General features: G+C 40.1%; 2 protein-coding genes across 2 annotated transcripts; one reads left to right on the top strand and one right to left on the bottom strand.

Moving 5' to 3' along the window:
• The first annotated feature begins 5695 nt into the window (after nt 1-5695).
• Nucleotides 5696-6058, top strand: LOC145824336 (uncharacterized). The gene has a single exon (XM_082923979.1). It carries the CDS (start codon nt 5696-5698, stop codon nt 6056-6058), a length of 363 nt encoding a protein of 120 aa, XP_082780105.1.
• A 2661-nt stretch (nt 6059-8719) lies between these two features.
• LOC114260516 (protein FAR1-RELATED SEQUENCE 5-like) lies at nt 8720-19933 on the bottom strand. The gene is made up of 4 exons (XM_028200657.2): nt 18296-19933; nt 9419-9545; nt 9086-9214; nt 8720-8934 (listed from the first exon to the last, which is right to left on the bottom strand). The coding sequence occupies exons 1-4, from the start codon at nt 19931-19933 to the stop codon at nt 8720-8722; spliced, it is 2109 nt and encodes a 702-aa protein (XP_028056458.2).
• Between the last annotated feature and the right edge of the window lie 73 nt (nt 19934-20006).

Raw genomic sequence — 20006 nt, 5'->3', positions numbered from 1 at the left:
TATTGGCTTTTCCCGGATGGTACAAAATCTGCAGGTCATAGTCTTTAATCAGTTCTAGCCATCTCCGCTGTCTCATGTTCAGTTCTTTCTGTGTGAAGAAATATTTCAAACTCTTGTGGTCGGTGTAAATTTCACATGTCACCCCGTACAGATAGTGACGCCAGATTTTCAGTGCAAATACTACTGCAGCAAGTTCCAGATCATGGGTCGGGTAGTTCTTTTCATGCGGTCTCAGTTGTCGGGAAGCATAAGCAATAACTTTCCCATTCTGCATTAAAACACATCCCAAACCCTTATGAGAAGCATCACTAAATACAGTATAACCATCCGTACCTGAAGGTAAAGTCAGAACAGGTGCAGTCACTAATCGAGTTTTCAACTCCTGAAAAGCAGATTCTCTTTGATCAGTCCAGTCAAATGATATCCCCTTCTGAGTCAGTTGAGTCAACGGTAAAGCAATCTTGGAGAAATCTTTGACAAATCTTCGGTAATATCCAGCCAATCCCAAAAAGCTTCGGACTTCAGTCACGTTCGTTGGTCTAGGCCAGTTCACTACAGCTTCAATTTTCTGCGGATCAACAGAAATCCCATCTTTGCTAACAACATGTCCCAAAAACATAACATGGTCAAGCCAAAATTCACATTTAGACAGTTTAGCATACAGTTTCTGTTCTCTTAAGGTTTGTAGGGCAAGTCTCAGATGATGTTCATGTTCTTCTATATTCTTGGAGTAAATCAATATGTCATCAATAAATACAACAATAAAATTGTCAAGGTATGGTTTAAAAATTTTGTTCATAAGGTCCATAAATGCAGCAGGGGCATTCGTGACTCCGAATGGCATAACTAAAAATTCATAATGGCCATACCTTGTTCTAAAAGCAGTTTTATCAATGTCTTCCGGTTTAACCTTCAGTTGATGATATCCCGATCTGAGATCGATCTTAGAGAACACTTGAGCACCCTGTAACTAATCAAATAAGTCATCAATGCGTGGTAATGGGTATTTATTTTTCACAGTTACCTTGTTCAGTTCACGGTAATCTATACACAATCTCAATGAGCCATCTTTCTTCTTTACAAACAAAACGGGCGCACCCCATGGTGAGGTACTGGGTCTAATGAACTTTTTGTCTAACAGTTCTTGCAGTTGCACTTTCAGTTCTTTCAATTCAGTTGGAGCCATTCGGTACGGAGCTTTAGAAACCGGCTGTGTTCTGGGAACCACGTCAACAGTAAACTCAATCTCCCTGTCAATCAAATCTCCTGGCAAATTGTCTGGAAAGACATCTAGGAATTCTCTGACTATAGGGATACAGTTCACATTAGCATTATCATCAGTAGATACAGTCAGTACAGAACACAGATATCCCTTACACCCCTTTCTAACTAATTTAACGGCTTTCACTGACGAAATCAAATACGGAGGAGGTACTACTCCACTCCCATTAAACACGAATTCAGGCAAACCAGGTGGACGGAAAACAACTTGCTTGGTCACACAATCAATAGTGGCATGATATTTTTGTAACCAATCCATCCCCAATATTACATCAAAATGATCAATGTTCAATGGTAGTAAATCAATAAACAGATGCATATTCCCAACAATGATTTCACATGCGGGGTACATGTAAGCACATGTCATGGATCCTCCTACGGGGGATGATACGGCTAGCAGATAGTTCATGGGTTCTAAGGGTCTATTCAATTTCCGTGAGAAAGCATGTGATACATAAGAATGCGTAGACCCCGAATCAATTAATACATATGCATTTTGTGCACAAATAGAGAGGATACCTGACACAACGGTTTCAGTATTTTGTACGTCTCCCGGTACTAGGGCGAACACTCGGCCCTGCCTCATGGGCTCTTTCCCGGTAGCTCTGGGGTTAGGCTTTGGTGCTACAGTTGATGTTGCTGCGCTTGGTGCAGCTTTACTACTGGCTTGTGGAGCAGAGGGGCAGTCTTTAACCATGTGGCCCACCTTGCCACACCTGTAACAGGCTCCAGATATTCTGTAGCAGACCCCTTTGTGCTTCTTGCCACACTCAGAACAGGGTGGTATAAACCCACTCCCTTGGCTGGGGCTAGTTGTCGACCCCGTATTCTGTTTCTTGTTGGCCGGGTTGTGCTTGCCTTTCTTGAATTTGAAACCCTGCCTCTTACTACGCCATTCCGACGTTGGTGTTTCAGTTTTCAGTGCTTCAATGTTTGATTCAGCCATCAAGGCTCGGTCAAGAACATTTACATAATTCGGTAGCTTCAAAACATTTATTCTGTCGAGAATTGCAACATTAAGGCCGCCTTCAAATTTCTTGGCCTTCTTATATTCAGTATCCACCATATGCGGTGCATATCTAGCAAGCTCGGTGAATTTCGTCTCATACTCCGCAACGAACATTGTGCCCTGCTTCAGCTGTTCAAATTCAGTCACTTTTCTATCCCTGACACACTGAGGAAAATACTTTTCAAAGAAGGACTCCTTGAACTGAGCCCAAGTCATAACAGTATTTGTATCGCGGATCAACATCCACCACCTTCTAGCTTCTTCTTGTAGGGTGAAGGTAGCTAACAATACTTTATTCACTTCTGAGCACGGGAACACCTCAAATAGTTTTTCTGTTTCAAGCACCCAAGCTTCAGCCTTTAGCGGTTCCAGTCCTCCCTGAAAGGATGGCGGTTTCATCTTGCTGAATTTATGGGTGAGAGCAATAATATCCCCATCATTCACATTCGCATTAGGTTTCGGCTGTACCGGAGGAGGAGGAGGTGGGGGTTGTTGGTTCTGTTGTTGTTCAAGTCTAGCAGTTATCAGTTCCATCATTCTTTCCATTCTTTCCATTCTTGCCTCAGTAGATGAGGATTCAGGTTCATTCGCATTGTCCATTTCACTATAAGCAGTTATAACAGTTGTAAACATAAGCAGTCATTTGTTTAACAGTTTTAACACGTTAACATATATTCAGTCGTAACATAGCCACACACTTTTCAAGTTCATGAGATGCCCTAATTACTTTCTAGGACACCGTATAGCTCATTTGGACACGTGTGTGCGGTATGACTCGTGGTTAAGTATCGCTCTGATACCACTCTGTCACGACCCAAACCCGGCCTTATGGGTTTAGCACCGTAACCGGCCAGTAATCCGAGATTACCACAGGCCTGCAGAACAGTAGTACAGTAAAACAGAGTATAGGGCCTGGCGGAAGCCAATACAGTAAATGAATAATGTCCATTGAGCTGTGTCAGTCTGTATGCCAAAAAGATTTTTCATGCATTCACATATACAAACAGTACAGTCTATACAAAATTTACAGTCACACAGTACAGGGACCTAATCCCTTGATAACAGTACAGTAAACATTCAGTCTATACAGAACAGTAGACGGTACAGAAGGGGAAATTGTAAAACACCCCTAAGCCTTAACACGATAGGCTCGGAACCTCGCAGTGAGGCACATAGGCTGGCTTGACAAAACTGGAGTCTAACCCACGCTCCTAGCTCCGATCTGGTGGCTGAGCACCTACATATATATATAAACAGTGAGCTAAAGCCCAGTGAATAACATAATGCGTAAAGGGGTTATGAATGAAATGTCCTTACAGTAATGAAAACAGTCCATTAAATCAGTATTTCAGTCAGAACAGTTATTCAATCATATGTGGTACATCCATTAGCATAGCAGTAAACAGTAGGTCTTAAAGACCGAACAGTATTGATGGCCATCAATCAGTAAACAGTAGTGGTTCCACGAGGGAACCGACAGAGATCTCTATAACAGTAACAGTCAGTAACAGTAGTTGCTAAGGATGCCACAATACAGTTCAGAATAGAGGACATACATTCATTCAATTAACAATAACAGTTCAGAGAGCAGTACAGTTCAATTGTTCAGAAAATAATCATTTTGAACATATCTTTACACAGCTGTTACTCACAGAGTTTGGGTTACAGTATGCTAGAGCGTGCCTCCCCAGTCGCCAACCCTACACAGTTCACAGGTTGAACACACACTAAGCTACACAGTTGGGAAAGATAACAACTTAAACCCTAATTTGCCTCGGTGTGTTCTACATCTATATCCTCAATAAGATGCCTTAAACTAGGTCTAAGAATGCCTAGAATGGGATGAGGGTGCAAAGATGTGATCAGAAAACAGTCTCGAAGTTTTCAGAAAAACAAAGTCCCGCTCGAGCGCATGTTTCCCCGCTCGAGCGGACATGCAACAAAGGTACACGCTCGAGCGTAAACTTTTCCGCTCGAGCGTACTGTAAAAGTACTGGATGGGTGAAATCTCCGCTCGGCGCCCGCTCGAGCTTGAGACATGACTCCGCTCGAGCGCCCAATCCTCCGCTCGAGCGGACTGTAAAACAGTGCAGAGATACTGGATGCTCGGATTCCACGCTCGAGCGGCAATTCCCCCGCTCGAGCGGAAATGCAAAATCTGGAAATTCCAGATTGCACCTCCAAGCCAAAAACCAAGTTCAAAAGCATCAAAACCGATCCTCTTGGGCCCATTTTCTGGAAAACATTTATAAACACATAGAATAACATGTTTCAAAGCTCAATTTTAAGAAATCAAAGCCCAAGGGTGTTTAATTCAAACTCAATTTAAACCAATTTCATGAACAATATGAACACGCAAACATGCATGAATTCAAATCATTTGGAAGTTCCAATCTGATGCTCTAAGGAGCCAATTGATCCAAAAACAAGTTGAAAACATGGACCATTACACAATTATGGACATGCATGCACCATTTTGCCATGAACTCAACTCCAAATTCAACCAAGAGCACATGCAAGCATGAATTATGCTCTATATCAACATGTATGAACTAAAACATGACTTAGCTCTACAACTAAACATGGACCATGCAAGAATCAACTTAAAGACAAACCAAAAGGATGAAATTCATACCTAGGTTCCTTAATTACTAGTCTTGAGGTTCAATCTAGCAATCCACACTTCAATTAGCAAGCAATTCTCAAGTTGAGCTCAATTCTCTCCTATCTCCTCTCTTGGTCGGCTAGTGTAAGGAAAAAGGGATGAGGAAATGGTTTTTGATTCAAGTGTATGAGTGTATACAAGGCTCAAAGGTGTGTGAGATAGTGGCCCACTTAGTGGCAAGTCGGTAATTACGGCAAACTTTGCAATTAACTCGTTTTAATCTAATTTAATCATACCTAATCCCTTTTTCAAATAAATTTACTATAAAATCACATTAATTATGATGATCATAAAACTTCAATCAATTCCGGATTCGGCCGCCGATAAGGCCTTTAATTAGCAGTTTAAACACAAAGACATGAACAGATAATTAATCAATCAAACAGATAGAATGTGCAACACAATAGTTATACTTGGCTAATTCAGTTTCAATTTCAGTCAGTCGGTTCAGTACTTTTAATCAGTTCAATCATCAGTCATAATCAATTCAGTTTAACGGTAATCGATGGTTATCGGTAATCAATCAGTCATTAATCGGTAAACAGTATGAGGGTTGTTACAACTACCCACAAAGTAATGGGTAGGCAGAAGCGTCAAACAAAACCATCATCAATAGAGTAAAGAAACGGCTCGAACATGCAAAAGAAAAATGGGTTGAAGAGTTACCCCACGTACTATGGGCTTACCGAACCACAGCACGGCGCTCAACAGGGGAAACACATTACTCTCTAACTTATGGAATGGAGGCCATTATCTCACTTGAAGTAGGTCTCCCAACCGTCCGGTCTGAACTATTTAAAAGCACAAGTAATGAGGAAGCTATTGCACAAGCACTGGATATAGCAGAAGGCCGAAGAGAAGCCGTACTGATCAGACTTGTAGCATATCAGCAGCAGCTCACCAAAAGTTTCAACCAAAAAGTTTTCCCAAGACAATTCACACCTGGAGAGCTGGTTTTGAGGAAAGTTATGGATCACAAAAAGATGCCTGGTGAAGGAAAACTTGGGCCTAACTGGGAAGGTCCATACAAAGTCACAGTTGTTGCTGGAAATGGAGCTTACTACCTAGAGGATCTCAAAGGCAGAACCATACCTTGGCCCTAGAATGTAGCAAATCTCAAGAAATACTATCAATAGAATTATACCTCAACTTCTCTATCATAATATAAAGACATTTATCTCTTGACCAATGCATATGTCTCCCCACTTCTCTCAAATTTATCAAATTTTTTTAATTAGCTTTGGTGTTCACCAACTGGAAATAGCTTTGATGTTTATCAAACGGATATAGCTTTGGTGTTCACCAAATGGAAATGGCTTTGATGTTTATCAAACGGAATTAGCTTTGGTACTTACTAAACGGAAATAGCTTTGGTGTTCACCAAACGGAAATAGCTTTGATGTTTATCAAACGAAATTAGCTTTGGTACTTACCAAACGGAAATAGCTTTGATGTTTATCAAACGGAATTAGCTTTGATGTTTATCAAACAAACTCAGCTTTGGTCTTAACCCAAACGGACTTAGTTTCAGGACGACTGAACGGAATTTAATTTTAGTTAGCACTCAAACATGCCAAGTGGAATTGCTTGGTGGAATTATGTTTAGCAACTAAATTGGACTTTAGCCAAGTGGAATTGCTTGGTGGAAACTGCACTAACATACTTTAAGTACACATCTCCTGAGCTCATACAATTTCTTAAGTACCGTTACATCAACACTTCAGTATTGATGCATACAAACAGAGTTGGAACAAACTTGGCTAAACTCTATCAGGAGAAAACTTCCAGCACTAGTCTTACTCAACTCCAGGTGGGGGCAAACAATTGTTTTTTTTCAAGCCAACCTGGACCTGAGTAAGACACCTCTTTATACCTTTATCCCATTCAAATGCACTTATTCTATCAAAGTTACAACAGACTTAAGCAGCTCTACCTAAAGAGCACAGTCTTCAGTACCGATCTTACTTAGCTCCAAGTGGGGGCAAACAATTGTTTTTCAGAACCAACTTAGACCTAAGTAAGACCCTCTTCTTTCATTACAAAACCAAGCACAGCCATGCAACATATTCGTTAACCAGACCGAGCATCTATTCGGCCCTGAGGTCCCAATAATGCTCGACTGGGGGCAAACAGTACAGAACCAGACCGAGCATCTATTCGAAATGGTATAGAACCAAACCGAGCATCTATTCGGCCCTAAGGTCCCAACAATGCTCGTTCGGGGGTAAACAGTACATAAAACATTCAGACGTAAAAGCAAAAAAGCATCAGGTTGCAAAATCAAAAGAAAAATTTCATCATCCAACAAAGGCACAGATGACCTCACAACCAGCAACAAAAAAAAGAAGAAAATTTTTCTTTGCAAACATAAGGGGGCAACTCGTCAAAGAAGACCAAGCCGCAGTACATCAAAAACATGAAAACAAAAAAAAAAGCCAGAAAAAGCAAAAACTTCGAATCATTCCAAAGAAGACTTTAGCTTTCATCAACAGAAGGAACCTCAGGAGCAGCGTCTACAATCTTGTCCAGGCCGTCTTGGGGAGGAAAAGTAGAGGCAGCTCCAACTTCTTGAGAAGTAGAAGCTTCCTTAACCACATCTCCCACGGCTTCAGTCTCCAGGGTTCCACCCACTTCAACGTTCACTGTCTCAATGGCAACATCACTCTCCTGAGTCTTGTTCGCAGAATCAATTTCCGAGGAAACCTCAGCCGGAAGAACTGCAGGGGCAGTGGCGATCTTTGAACCCAAGGACCTTAAGGGAACAGGGACATACTGAAACAAGGGAGACCCTTCAGGAACCTGAGCAGCGGCCAAAGCACTTGACCAACCCTTCAGAAAGAGCTTATCCCGTAGCACCAGCACCTCTTCTTTATAAGCAGCCCTAGCCTCGTCCCAACCTTGTTGCTAATACTTGGCTTCAACACAGAACGTTCAGCGGCCATCACTGCAATAACAGCCTCCAGCTCTGCCACTTTTTCTTCAAGTTGAGCCTGTACCCCAATGGCAACCTCCTTTGATTTTTTAGCTGAAGCAACAACCTTGCTCAGACAGAACGCCTCCCTCTCGGCAGTTCTGCGTCCTTCTTTCTCGATCTCCAGGCTCACTGTCAATCTCTCTGCATTCATAACGGCCTCCAATATGGCCTTCTCCAGTTCCTCTGCTCTGGTGATGGACAGATGTATCCTCTAAATACACTACGACAGATTGCAAAGTATTAAGGGAAAGAAAATAGTAGCATAAAACAAAAAACAACAAAACAAGAACGCACTTACAGCAGTCATCATCTGAAGGGTCCCCTTCAGAACTGGAATATCGCGGGGCCCGTTATGATCAGCCATGTCCACCGGCATCAACAGGGTCTTGGTCAGGTCAAAAGCAAAATCTTTGGAAGCAACAATCGAATCAGAAGTAGAAATGGGCCTGCCTCGATGCAACATTGGCGGCTTCCACTTCTCAAATGCCTCGTCCACAATAGGATCTTCAGAAGGTTCTCCCACTACCGCCTTGCCAATCTCCCTCCTCCTCTTCTTTGCTATTGCAGCAACCGAAGTAGAGGGTTCGACAGCAGTCCCAGAAGCTCCCACCTTTAATTTCACATCCATGAGGCTCTTCGCTTCGGCCTTTACCAAAGGAGCCTCCAAAGCATCAGAGGAGCCAAAAGCCTCAACCTCCAAATCCACTAGCACTCTTCTTTTTGACATGGACCCACCCCTTGCGAAACTAGGGGCAAGAAAGGGCGTCCTCTCAGACAGTGCACCCTGGCTTCAGCGACGATTCGTAACCAGATGGGTGAGGGATGTATCAGTCTCAGTGTCAGAATCTAGAAGGGATGCGACAAGCCTCGCCTTCTTCGGAATGGTGGAGCGGTAAGTCACTTGGTAATCCAATAGCTCGGGCACGGACCTCTTCTTGTACCTCAAAATGGCTTTGATGGCCTCAGTGTTCTCCTGGTTCGGCCTACGCTGAAAGCGGGAAGCCTCTGCAAAAAAGAAGGGCAACATAAAAGCAACATTCAAAACAAGGCAAGAAATACAAAACACGCTAAAAGGAAGGACTCGAACTTGGGTAACCATCCTTCTGGGGCATCCGTTCGGACTGGAACTCAGTCCCAGTAGGGAATTCCCAATTACCTCCAACTTGCAGAAAATCATCATTATGTTTGTCTGAGTCAGGCAAACCAGTCACCAAATGGCAATCAATCGAACGGACACGAAGATAGTACGTGCTGTGATCCTTGTTGTGTGAAAGAGTGTAACAACCTAAAATGTCCCACATGTCAAGATTCAAACCCAACCGCTTGTTAAGGGCGGACACACCGCAGACGACTCAAAACAGGTTAACAGACACCTGCATAGGGGTAAGCTGGACTTGGTGCAAAAATCGATGCACCAAAGGGTCGAGGGGAAACCGAACCCCTCCCTCAACAATGGCCGCAATCGGAAAAGCGACAGTACTCCTAGTACCTATCCGCTTGGCATCAACTTTTGCCAGCAAAAGGGTCACATCATCAGGGATATTATAGTCTCGGCAAAACATGGCCATGGCCTCAAGGATATCAACCAATGAGCGGAACTTCCCCATTAAACAAACCTAATAGGACAGAGACAAAACTCAGACAATAAGGCCTCGTTTGGGAACAGGCTTTTTTAGTGACTTTCTGGCTTTTTGGCTAAAATGTGATGTAAAAAAAACTAGTATGTTTGGGATGACTTTTTGACTTTTTATGAAAAGATGTGCAAAAAGTAGAGAGAAAATGGAATCTTTGACTTTTTGGTATGGGTTGTTGGCTTTTTGATTTTTTTTAGTGACTTTTTGGCTTTTTGGCTAAAAAAGCCATTTGCCAAACGTGGCCTAAGATGCCGGAGACAATGGTGCAAGGGCCAAACAGGACGATTAAAACAGAGAAAGACAGGAAGAGAAGAGTCCCAGGGGAACTTACAGAGATCAGAACGACAGTGGTGAGCAGGCGGTGCTAAAGCGAGAACGGCAGCGGAACGTCTAGACAGAGCACCGATGAGACTGGCTCAGACTGGAAAGGGTTTTTGAACTCTCTAAATGATTGAAAACAGACGAAGGGGTTTGAATTAATAGCTCCAGCGCATTTATTGCACCAGTCGGCATGAAGGTACACGAAGCACGACCAACGGTATGGAGTCAGCGCACTATCTCTGCGCACTAATACCACACCGCCACATGTCACCATGAAAAGACACATGCATGGGGTGTGTATGTCAGGAACGAACCATTACCAAGGCTGAACTAGGTCGGATTCGAAGCGACGCGACACTTGGAGTACAGGACAATAGCTCTCTCTAAAGGGAACCTTAGCGCGAGCTAGGGGGCAAATGAAGGAGCTAAATATGAAATGGGTTGGACCCAAGCCTTAGGCCGGTCCAATCTCCTAAGCCCAAAACCAAATGGGTCAGATGAGTATGTGCGTAACCCAACTAAGCCCAACTCCATTACCAACAGTCCACCCAAGTCCTCAAGCACTTGGGCTCAACTCGCGGTGAAAAAGCCAGTCCAGCTGCGATATTAGGCTACGGTCGAGCTGCAAAACTCATTCTATGGGCCGAACTGATGGGTCGAACCCATCATCAGAACCAAAGTGGGCCGAGTTCCATACACAGATATCCGAATGGGCCAGCCCATCCCTACAGTAGTCTCGCAAAGGACCGAGCTGAGGTATAACAGTACAGAGCTGAGGAAACCTCCCAGAGAAATGTGGAAGCTGTGAGTATATACATATGCAAGATGCCACCTCAGCTGGTCCCCCACAGCTAGAATCACGGAAACAGTTAAACCAGAGGAATGTGGTTTGTTATCAGTATGACTACAATGAATATATGCACCCCATGACAACTACCAGATAGTCTCCCACCTTGAGCAATACTAAAAGGAAACTTGGCAGCACCAGAGCTCCAAGAAACCATCTTGGACAACAAGTAAGGAGTTCTATATAAACCACACTAACTTCATATTGAAGGTAACTGATCTAAGCTAAACTCTACTTACTAAAACTGAACTCTCTACACTTAGGGAGCATCGTTCTCCTTCCCCGATTACTCATTCCCACACCGGAGGGGTTATTCGGCCAACCCCAGCCGGGCAGCTCTGACGGTGCTCCTTGTTGCAAGGCCTCAATTCCCGGACAATCTAATCAAGTGCGGAGCTCCGATCAACAATCATCAAGTGCGGTATTCAATACGCACAGTAATCATGCACAACTTTTGACTTGCTAACGCATATCACTGCTTTTCGTTAGTATTTTATTGGATTTGGTATGTGTTTTTTTATTTATGATTATTAATATACTTTGTTGATGATTATTAAAGGAGAGGAGAGATGAGGGTGGTGATGGATTTGTAATACTGGTGGGGTGTGTTTGATTGAGGGATAAGGGGGGACTATCTGCTGTGCGGATTGTAATCCATTGAAAGTATCTAATTCGGCGTTTGTTTTTTTTTTTTTAATTTGCTGGACTCCTTATCCCCCATATGAGGGATTACGCTACACCGGCCGCCGGGGGGAGGGGGGGTGAGACAATTTTCATGGGATTACTTACTGTTGGGATTAGATGATGAAATAGCCATTTTGACCCTCTACTATTTAATTATGTATTATATTTAGTAAAATTCAATAAAATTTAAATGTCTCAATTTAAAAATAAATTTATTTTATTTAACTTTTTATAGATATTTTATTTTAAAATTTTGTTATATTTTATTTAATTTCATTATTTAATTATTATTATTTTTTAAAATAAATTTATTTAAAATTTTAATTTAAAAAATAACATATATTTTTATTTATTTATTTTATTTATTTAATTTTTAAAAAATAAATTTATTTAATTGTGTAAAAAATAAAATAAAATAAATTTTTATTTAATCTAGCTAAAAATAATTAAAATATTAAAGATATGTTTAATATTGCTATTAATTAGTAAACAATTAAAAAGGGATAAAATAGTCTTTTGCTCATTTATCCTATTCAATCCGTCCAACCAAACATTAGATTCACTAAAAATAGTCCTTTCCATACATCTAATCTCATGAGAAAACAAACACGAGATACATATCCAATCCAACCAAATAGTCCGAGGGATTCACAGTCTCAAAATTTAAGTCCAATTGATTATAATCCCCCCTTATTCAGTTCATCAAATCAAACACACCAGTGGAGTAATGGGTGGTAATGATGGTGGTGGAATGGTGTTTTGGTATAGTTTGGGAACTTTGTTTATTGGGTAAAAAAATTACCCTTTTTTTTGTTTTTAGTGACTTTTTTGAAAAAATGTCAAAATTTTACTTTTTCGTCTTGGGTAGATAAATTTAAAAAGCAAAAAAAAAAAATCAAAATTTTCAAAAAAAAAATCGAAAAAGTCAAAATAAGTCAAAATTCTTCAATATTTTTGGGTTATTTTATCTTTTTTTGAAATTTAAAAAAAATAATTTTCTAATTCGTCTCGTCGAGTTGAATTTACAAACTTCAAATTTTTTGAATTTTCTTTTTAAAAAATTCACTGAATATAAAATAAGTAAAAAAAAAATTACCTAATAAACTAAGATTGATATTTGTTGGTATGAATAATGTTGAGGTAGTATTTGGTTATGGTGATAAAAAGTGAGAAAAAAAGGACATTTTTTGTATTTGGGGTCTAAAATATGCCAACTGAATAAAAAAAAACACAAAAAAAGAAAAAGAAAAAGAAGGCCTCATAGGTAACCTAAGGGGGAGGGGGGTGTTCGACTATGGTACCCAAAAGTGGTATTTGGGTACCACACATGAAAATAATTTTGAACCATTAGATCTGAATCTTTAAATCTTAGCCATTCAAAATCAAAACAAATTAGTTTTAAAAAAAAAAAAAAAAAAGCATCCGGTATTGTACTGCTCATCTTGTACTCTCTTCTCTCTCTACTGTGTTATTTTTTGTTTACTTTCTTCTTCTCTCTCTCTATTGTGTTAGGACCCCTTGTTTACTCTCTTCTTCTCTCTCTCTCTACTATGTGTTAGGATGTCTACAAACCCTTCTCTCTCACACCCCGTCGCCTCTCGCCGCCTCGATACCGTTGTTCCACCACCACTGGCGCAACCTCGGCATTGATTCTCGCCACTCATCGCCTGAAGATCCTTGACAATACAAAAAGCTCTGTTAATGGCTTCCTCTGATAGAAGAAAGAAGAAAATGGTTTGCTTTTTAAACTTTTTTTTTCCTTTTGATTTTTACACTCAGTTCACAGTGGAGATGCAAACTTCTTTGTATTTAGTTTCATATTTGCCTAGAATAGTATAATGAGGAGCGAATATGCATATCAAAAAATAAAAATAAAAATAAAAATAAAAAAATAATTGCACAATCCACAGAGAGAAAGAGAGATAGGATGGGCATTTTGTTTTTGAATGCTCCACAAAACTACCTGCCAAAGAGATAGAATAGGCATTTTGTATTTGTAGGCTCCACAAAATTATCTGCCTTGTTTCTTGGGTAAGATTTGGAAATATCAACTTCAATTATGTGGAAAGTTTTTTTTTTTTTTTTGTATTTTTTTTTTCTTTTTCAAAATCATCTAGAAAGTGAAAGTGTTTTTTTTTTTTTGGTTCCAGACTATAGACAAAAGTAGATGGGTAAGTTGGTTTTATTTTTCGACCCCGCTACGTAGCTCGAATCCGTGGCTCGAATCTGTGGCTCGACACCAAAACGACGTTGTTTTGGTGTCTTTGTTTTTTTTTTTTTTCTTTTTCCTGTGTTTTTGTTGCAGAAGGAAAACGAAGAAGAAGGGTGGAGAAGAAGAGAAGGAGAAGAGAAGGGAGGAGGAGGACTGGAGGGGGCATATTCACAGGGGGAGGAGGAGGCGGAGGCGGGGCTGGAGGCGACGGCGATGGTGCTGCGACGATCGCTGGTGCTGCGACGACTGGCGGCGGCGAGGCGACGGCGGTGGTGATCTCCTCTCCTCCTCTCTCTTTCTCCCTCTCTCCTCCTCTTTCTCTTCTCCTCTCTTCTTCCTCTCTTCTTCCTCTCTTCTCTCCCTCTTCCCTCTTCCCTCTTCCTCTTTTCTCCTTTCTCTCTGTCTCTGTCTTCGAATTCAAGCCATTTTTCGAGCCACAGATTCGAGCTACTAATCTTTTTCCTTTATTTTTTTGGTTTTCTCTAGTCTCTAAACCTTTTTTCTTGTCCTTGATTTTTTTTTGTTCAAAATCGAAGGTAAAAGTAGATAGATAGTTGGCTTTATTTTTTGGGGGGGATTTCTCTGCTTTATAAAACTTCTTTTTTTTTTTTTTTTGATTTTTTTGTTCGACAAAAGTAGATGGTTTTAGCCCCTTCAAAATTGTAGATTTAGCCCTTTCAAATACTCTTGTCAAACATGAAGCATCCTCCACATCTTACTACTAATAAACCAATAATCATGATTTTTTTTTCAATTTTTTAAATATTTCGCATGGCCTCTTAGATTTTTTTTTTCCAATTTTTTGTTTGTTTTAAACTAGTCTAACCAACTTAGTTTAATTACTAAAATAATATATAATATATTTATTATTATATAAATTTTTCAGAATTATTGAATTAAATTGAACCGAACCAAACCGATTTTTATGATTCTGTTTTGATTCGGTATTTAATTACGATTTCAATTTTCTGAAATCGTAAAAACTGGTTTAGTTATTAATTTATTCCAATTTTTATGACTATTCACATGTGACTATTAACAATGATTAAAAAATACTAATAAATCACATGTGACACCCTTATTTAACCTCATTTGTATACATCACACTTCACTACATGCCTAAGTACTCAAAATGCCTAAACGAAAATCTAAAAATATTGCATCATCTAGCTCTACATTTAGTCATGGTAGTGATGATGATTTTCAAACACCTCCAACAATAGGTTCCTATACTGATCCATTAGGAAAGACATGGTATGGAACCAAACATCACTTCCATAATAAACCTCTTTTCATGCATGATCCATGGCAATCAAATGTGGGTCACGTAATTGTTGGTCATGCATACGATCATCCACCACACGGGGTCAATGTTGACATAAACAACTTACAATGGCAAGACCACTTTGAAAAACCTCTATAACAAAACACATTACACTTAGGATATAAATTTAATTATAATTCAATACACTTACTAGATAAATTAAATTGTTAGATACCTGTAATGACCACATTTTCTTGGCTTTGAAAACTTATCCTTTGCAACAGAACGACTCCCCTTCGTCTTTGTAAAGGGAGGATCACCAACACCAAAATGTAAACATGTCCCTTTAACATTGGCTTTTCCTTTTGTTCCATTTCCTTCAACATGTTGGACATACTGTAACAACCCTCATTTTGACTTAGTCATACTTGCATACATTTGTGGATGATCTTGTGTTAATATGTGCATTTACAAATCTTGTCCTGTTTTGCTTGAATGATTGCTTGCACGCTCTGTTCTTGTCTGGTGTGTTGCCAAGGTCATCTTAAGCCTAGACACCTTTGAAACCTTTATCACCTAGAACTATCTTGGAACCCCTTTGGTTGACCCCCATCTTTACCTTGGCATATTGGCCGAGATGTCACCATCTAGGCCGAGGTGCGCGTCGCCTAGGCCGAGATGTTCATCATCTGGGCCGAGATGTTAATAACTAGGCGTTCAAGATCCTTGATCCTTGCATGAGTGATTTTGTTCCCGGAATGGTATGACCTAGACCGAGGTGTGGCACATCTAGTCCAAGGTGTGGCACAGTTTAGTCAAGTGTTGTCCTTCCAAGCCGATGTCCTTGCCCTTTGATTTCCGGAATCTTGTTGTTAGCCGATGTCGTTTCTTGCCGGCGTGTTTGTGCCGCCTAGCTTGCTGAGTACACTTTGTCTTGGTCTTGTCTTGTCAAGTCAGTAACCTTTTTGAGTTGAGCGTATCAACCGATGCCACGTGTCCCGACAGAGGGATTAAGTCAGTGTTTGTTGTGTGAGGCATATCATTTGTATCAATCTTGCCTTTTAGAGAGAGAAGCTCTAGTTAGAAGGAGGAGAAGTTTGAGCTAGAGAGGGCGACTTCCAAGCTTGATCATTGGAGCTTGAACCGTAGATTCGAGTTTTGAGGTCAGAATCTTAACCTACTCTGGTTGTTCTTATTGATCATCTAGCTGCATTGCACGATCGAATCTGTTCGGCACGTCATGCATGGATTTAAAATCGATTTTAGAAAGAGAAAACAGTTTTCATGTGTTTTTGGAAGAAAAGTCTCGTTTGATCCAAGAGTTTGCTTTAAAACTCATGTTTTTGTGTTTGTTCTGATAAGATCCTTGAGTATGGGTACCCAGGTCCATGTTTTTGAATTCATAGCATGAAGTCGCAGCTGTTGTAATAGCAAGTTTCGATCTATGCATTCATCTTCCTCATGTTCATGTTCTTTAAGTTCTTCATGCTCATGTTCTTCATGTTTATCAAGAGGGAAACCCAGATTTTTCCTGACTTCGCTTTTGATTGTGGCCATCGAGGCTACACCTCGGCAAGGAGGTGTGGGACCTCGGCCTAGACCTAGTAATTGCCCAGCGTGTTTTCCAGAATAAGAAACTGTGTTTTGATTCGATTTGACTTAGTTTTTTTGAAGAATGCCGAGGTCATTTGCATGTGTGCTAGACTTGTTTCGAGTAGTGCATTCAATGGACTTTGCCATGTGTTGTCAGGACTTGGACTTGCCTTGACCCCGTCGTTTGAAGAACTAGGTGAGTGGTATTTTTAATAAAGCTATGTTATACGTTTTGGTAAAGACCTTGCTTTGCTTTGTTTTGAAAGTGTTTGTTAAGCATGAATAATTGTCCCTGTTTTGTCTATCAAGTATGACCTTGTCTTGATGACCTTCTCGGAAAGTCCCTTGTGCTGGAGGACTCTAAACTTTCGCAGCACATCTTATTTTGAAAGTCCTTCGTGCTGGAGGACTCTAAACTTTCGCAGCACATCTTGTTTTGAAAGTCCCTTGTGCTAGAGGACTCTAAACTTTTGTAGCACTCTTGATTCGTACTCTAGTGTTAAAGGGCTACGGGCCTTTGTAACATAGGTTCCTCGTGCTGGAGGACTCTAAACTTTCGCAGCACATCTTGTCTTGAAAGTCCCTTGTGCTAGAGGACTCTAAACTTTTGTAGCACCCTTGTTTGAGATGCCCCTTTTGCTTTGTCTTGTTTTGCCACGGACGGTTTACCGCGTGGATATGTTTGCCGAAATGTTATCATTTGTAATATATGCTGCTAGCAAGTACCCCTTGAAACTTTGAAGATTTGTTTGATAGGCAAGGTCCATTCCTTGTTATATATAGAGTTTGTCTTGCATTGTTTTGAAAGGATTTCGGCTATTATTCATGCAAACCCCTTTATTATTTATACCATTCACTGAGTATCCAAGCTCACCCTCTCTATATATATGTAGGTGATGAACAAGAAGGCGGAGACGCCTAGATGTGAATTTTTGGAGCTTGTTTTGGGTTTTGATTATGTCGGCTTAACTTGCATTTATGTCGGCAGTCTTGAAAATCATGCTTCTCGACTTGTAATAATTGTCTTTCGAACACGTCGGCTGAGAAGCCTTTTGATCAAGATGTATGTTTTGTATGATTGTTATGTCGGCAAAGAAGATGTCGGCAACCTGGCAGACTGTGCTCTTAGACTTGTAATTCATACAATTTGTTCATGTCGACCTGTGGAGCCCTTTGCTAAGATGTAAAATGTAATTTGTACTTTGCTTTGTTTGTAATTAAGTTATAACCCATATGTAAATGGTTGCTATCTCACTTGACTTATGCACAGCTCTTATGGACTAATCTGTTTGTATAAATCGCTTCCGCACTTGTAAGCCCCATATATTCATACTCTGTGGTGTGTGAAATTTGTAAGTTGGCCTTCGGTAATCTCGGATTACTGGCCATCACGGCACCAAACTACTAGGGGCGGTTTAGGGTCATGACACATACAAATCTTTCATTCGACATGTTAACTTTGTCACTGCATCTCTAGCTTCTTCATATCCATTGGTTCAGTGTGAAGCATAATAGCACATCTCAGTAGATGCACTTGACAATGCACCGAACCGTGTTGTTTGCGTAAACCATTCTAGAAAAGGAGTCCTACCAAGTAAAGTGGAAGACTTGATATTTTTTGTCCACCTTTGTAATATACAACTAGAGGGAATTTCTTTCAAATGCTCTATTTTCATGATTGATACAATATGGGAACATGGTATTCCACATGATTCAAAACACAAACAAGAACATTTCATGGCATGATCACTTGGCCGATATTGCACGTTCCATGTGGATTCTGGACGTGTATACATAGACAAATAGTATACGTGAATATCTTCTATATCAATTTTTCCTGACGTAAATAACACTTGCTCGGATTTTATTTGTTCGCAAAATTTGAAAAATATGGCACGAGTAAATATATCAGATGCATGTCTTTCAATCCTTTTCACACCTGTAGAAAGAATAGGAGTGGTATTCTCAGTTTCAGATTGTGCCTTAGCCTCGTTATGGCAAAGTCTTGCAAGTGCTCTATCATATGCCCTTACAAATTCAAAGAGCCTTAGGCGCACCTTTAGGAATCGATTCAAAAATGCATTCATACTCTCACAATGTTGCGTGCATTTTGCACCAGTAAAGAAATGTCCATGGAGGTATGCTTCAGCCCATAGAGTACGCTTGCAATATACATCTGCAATCCACTTGTTATTATGAAGGCCATACTTGTCTACAAGGTTCTTCCACTCTAATTCAAACATTTCTTGTGTACATTGCATTGACATGCATTTTTCAAAGCTATGAAGAAATCCCTCTATGTGGATATTGGAAAGAGCATTCATTTTAAGATGCCATTTACATAATCGATGTCGAGCAGTAGGCATAACTGTTTTGATTGTTGTACACATGGCCTTATCCCCGTCAGTGATTACGAACAGAGGTATCTTGTGATCCATCGCATCAAGAAATTTCTCTAACACCCATATGTATATCTCTACTGTCTCGAAAGCTAATAGTGCACACCCAAAAACTGTCGTTTGAAAGTGATTGCTCACATCTTGTAGTATCACAAAAGGTTTGTTGTACGCATTTGTCCGATACGTAGAATCAAACATCAACACATCACCAAAATACAGATAATCTGTTTGAGATACACCATTAGTCCAAAACAAATTATTTAATCGATTTTCTTCATCTACATCATATTTATAATAAAACATTGGATCTTGCTCTTCTTTACCACATAAGTAAGCCAAAGCACCATCTGCGTCACCATTGACAACTTGTGCTCCACGCTCAATCCTAAAATGGTTGTACATGTCCTTCTGTATGAACCCAACATTCTCATAGCTACCTGCTTGTTGTGCAGCAAAGTCCATAATGTGACTTGTCCTCATACCAATATGATGCATTGCATTGTCTTGTGCCTTGTCGGCACTCGTAACACTCCGGTGTGAGCGACGAAATTGAACACCAAGAGGCCCTATCATGGAATGATTGTGCTCCTTGAAAAATTCATTCACTTCATATTTGGAAGTACTCCGATTGTATTTGATACGAAAACAAGCACGACAACCAACTCTAGTTAATTGTTTTGGTTCTCTTTTACGTTCTTCAACCTCAACGTATTTGGATTGTCTGTATCCTTCTTTTGAACATACCCAACTCTTTGATATAACCATATTATTCTTGTCCTTATACAACTGATCCCTTCGAATACTAAAGCCTTTCACCTTAGCATACGAATTATAAAATCTTTCTTCGTTTTCTTCTGAATCAAATGTCATTTCAAACACATCCTTTTCAGTTAATTCATCTAGAGGCTTAATATCTCTTTCGGTTGGAATATCATTAGAATTGATGATATTATCTTCATTATGAATATTATACTCACCATCATTACCACCGTCATCATCATCTAGTTCATATATAATGTTATAATTGTTTTGCTCAGTGTTGTCTTCCATCTGCAATAAGCATAAACAAATTAATTAAGAAAAAACAAGTAGAAAATGGTAAGTAAAATACTAGGTGGTAAAA

Source organism: Camellia sinensis, chromosome 4 (assembly GCF_055761805.1).
Source record: "Camellia sinensis isolate YWXY chromosome 4, ASM5576180v1, whole genome shotgun sequence".
NCBI classification, from domain to species: Eukaryota; Viridiplantae; Streptophyta; class Magnoliopsida; order Ericales; family Theaceae; genus Camellia; species Camellia sinensis.
The sequence above is the reverse complement of the archived record's forward strand: the minus strand, read 5'-3'. Positions and strand labels throughout refer to the sequence as shown.

What these genes read in the sequence shown, in the direction of transcription:
- LOC145824336 (XM_082923979.1), top strand. Translation starts at nt 5,696, where the DNA reads ATGGAGGCCATTATCTCACTTGAAGTAGGTCTCCCAACCGTCCGGTCT.
- LOC114260516 (XM_028200657.2), bottom strand. Translation starts at nt 19,933, where the DNA reads ATGGAAGACAACACTGAGCAAAACAATTATAACATTATATATGAACTA. An exon ending in TTGATATAGAAGATATTCAC is followed by an intron (nt 9,546 to 18,295) that starts GTATACTATTTG and finishes CTGTCCTATTAG; the next exon opens with GTTTGTTTAATGGGGAAGTT. An exon ending in AGTTGATGCCAAGCGGATAG is followed by an intron (nt 9,215 to 9,418) that starts GTACTAGGAGTA and finishes GGGACATTTTAG; the next exon opens with GTTGTTACACTCTTTCACAC.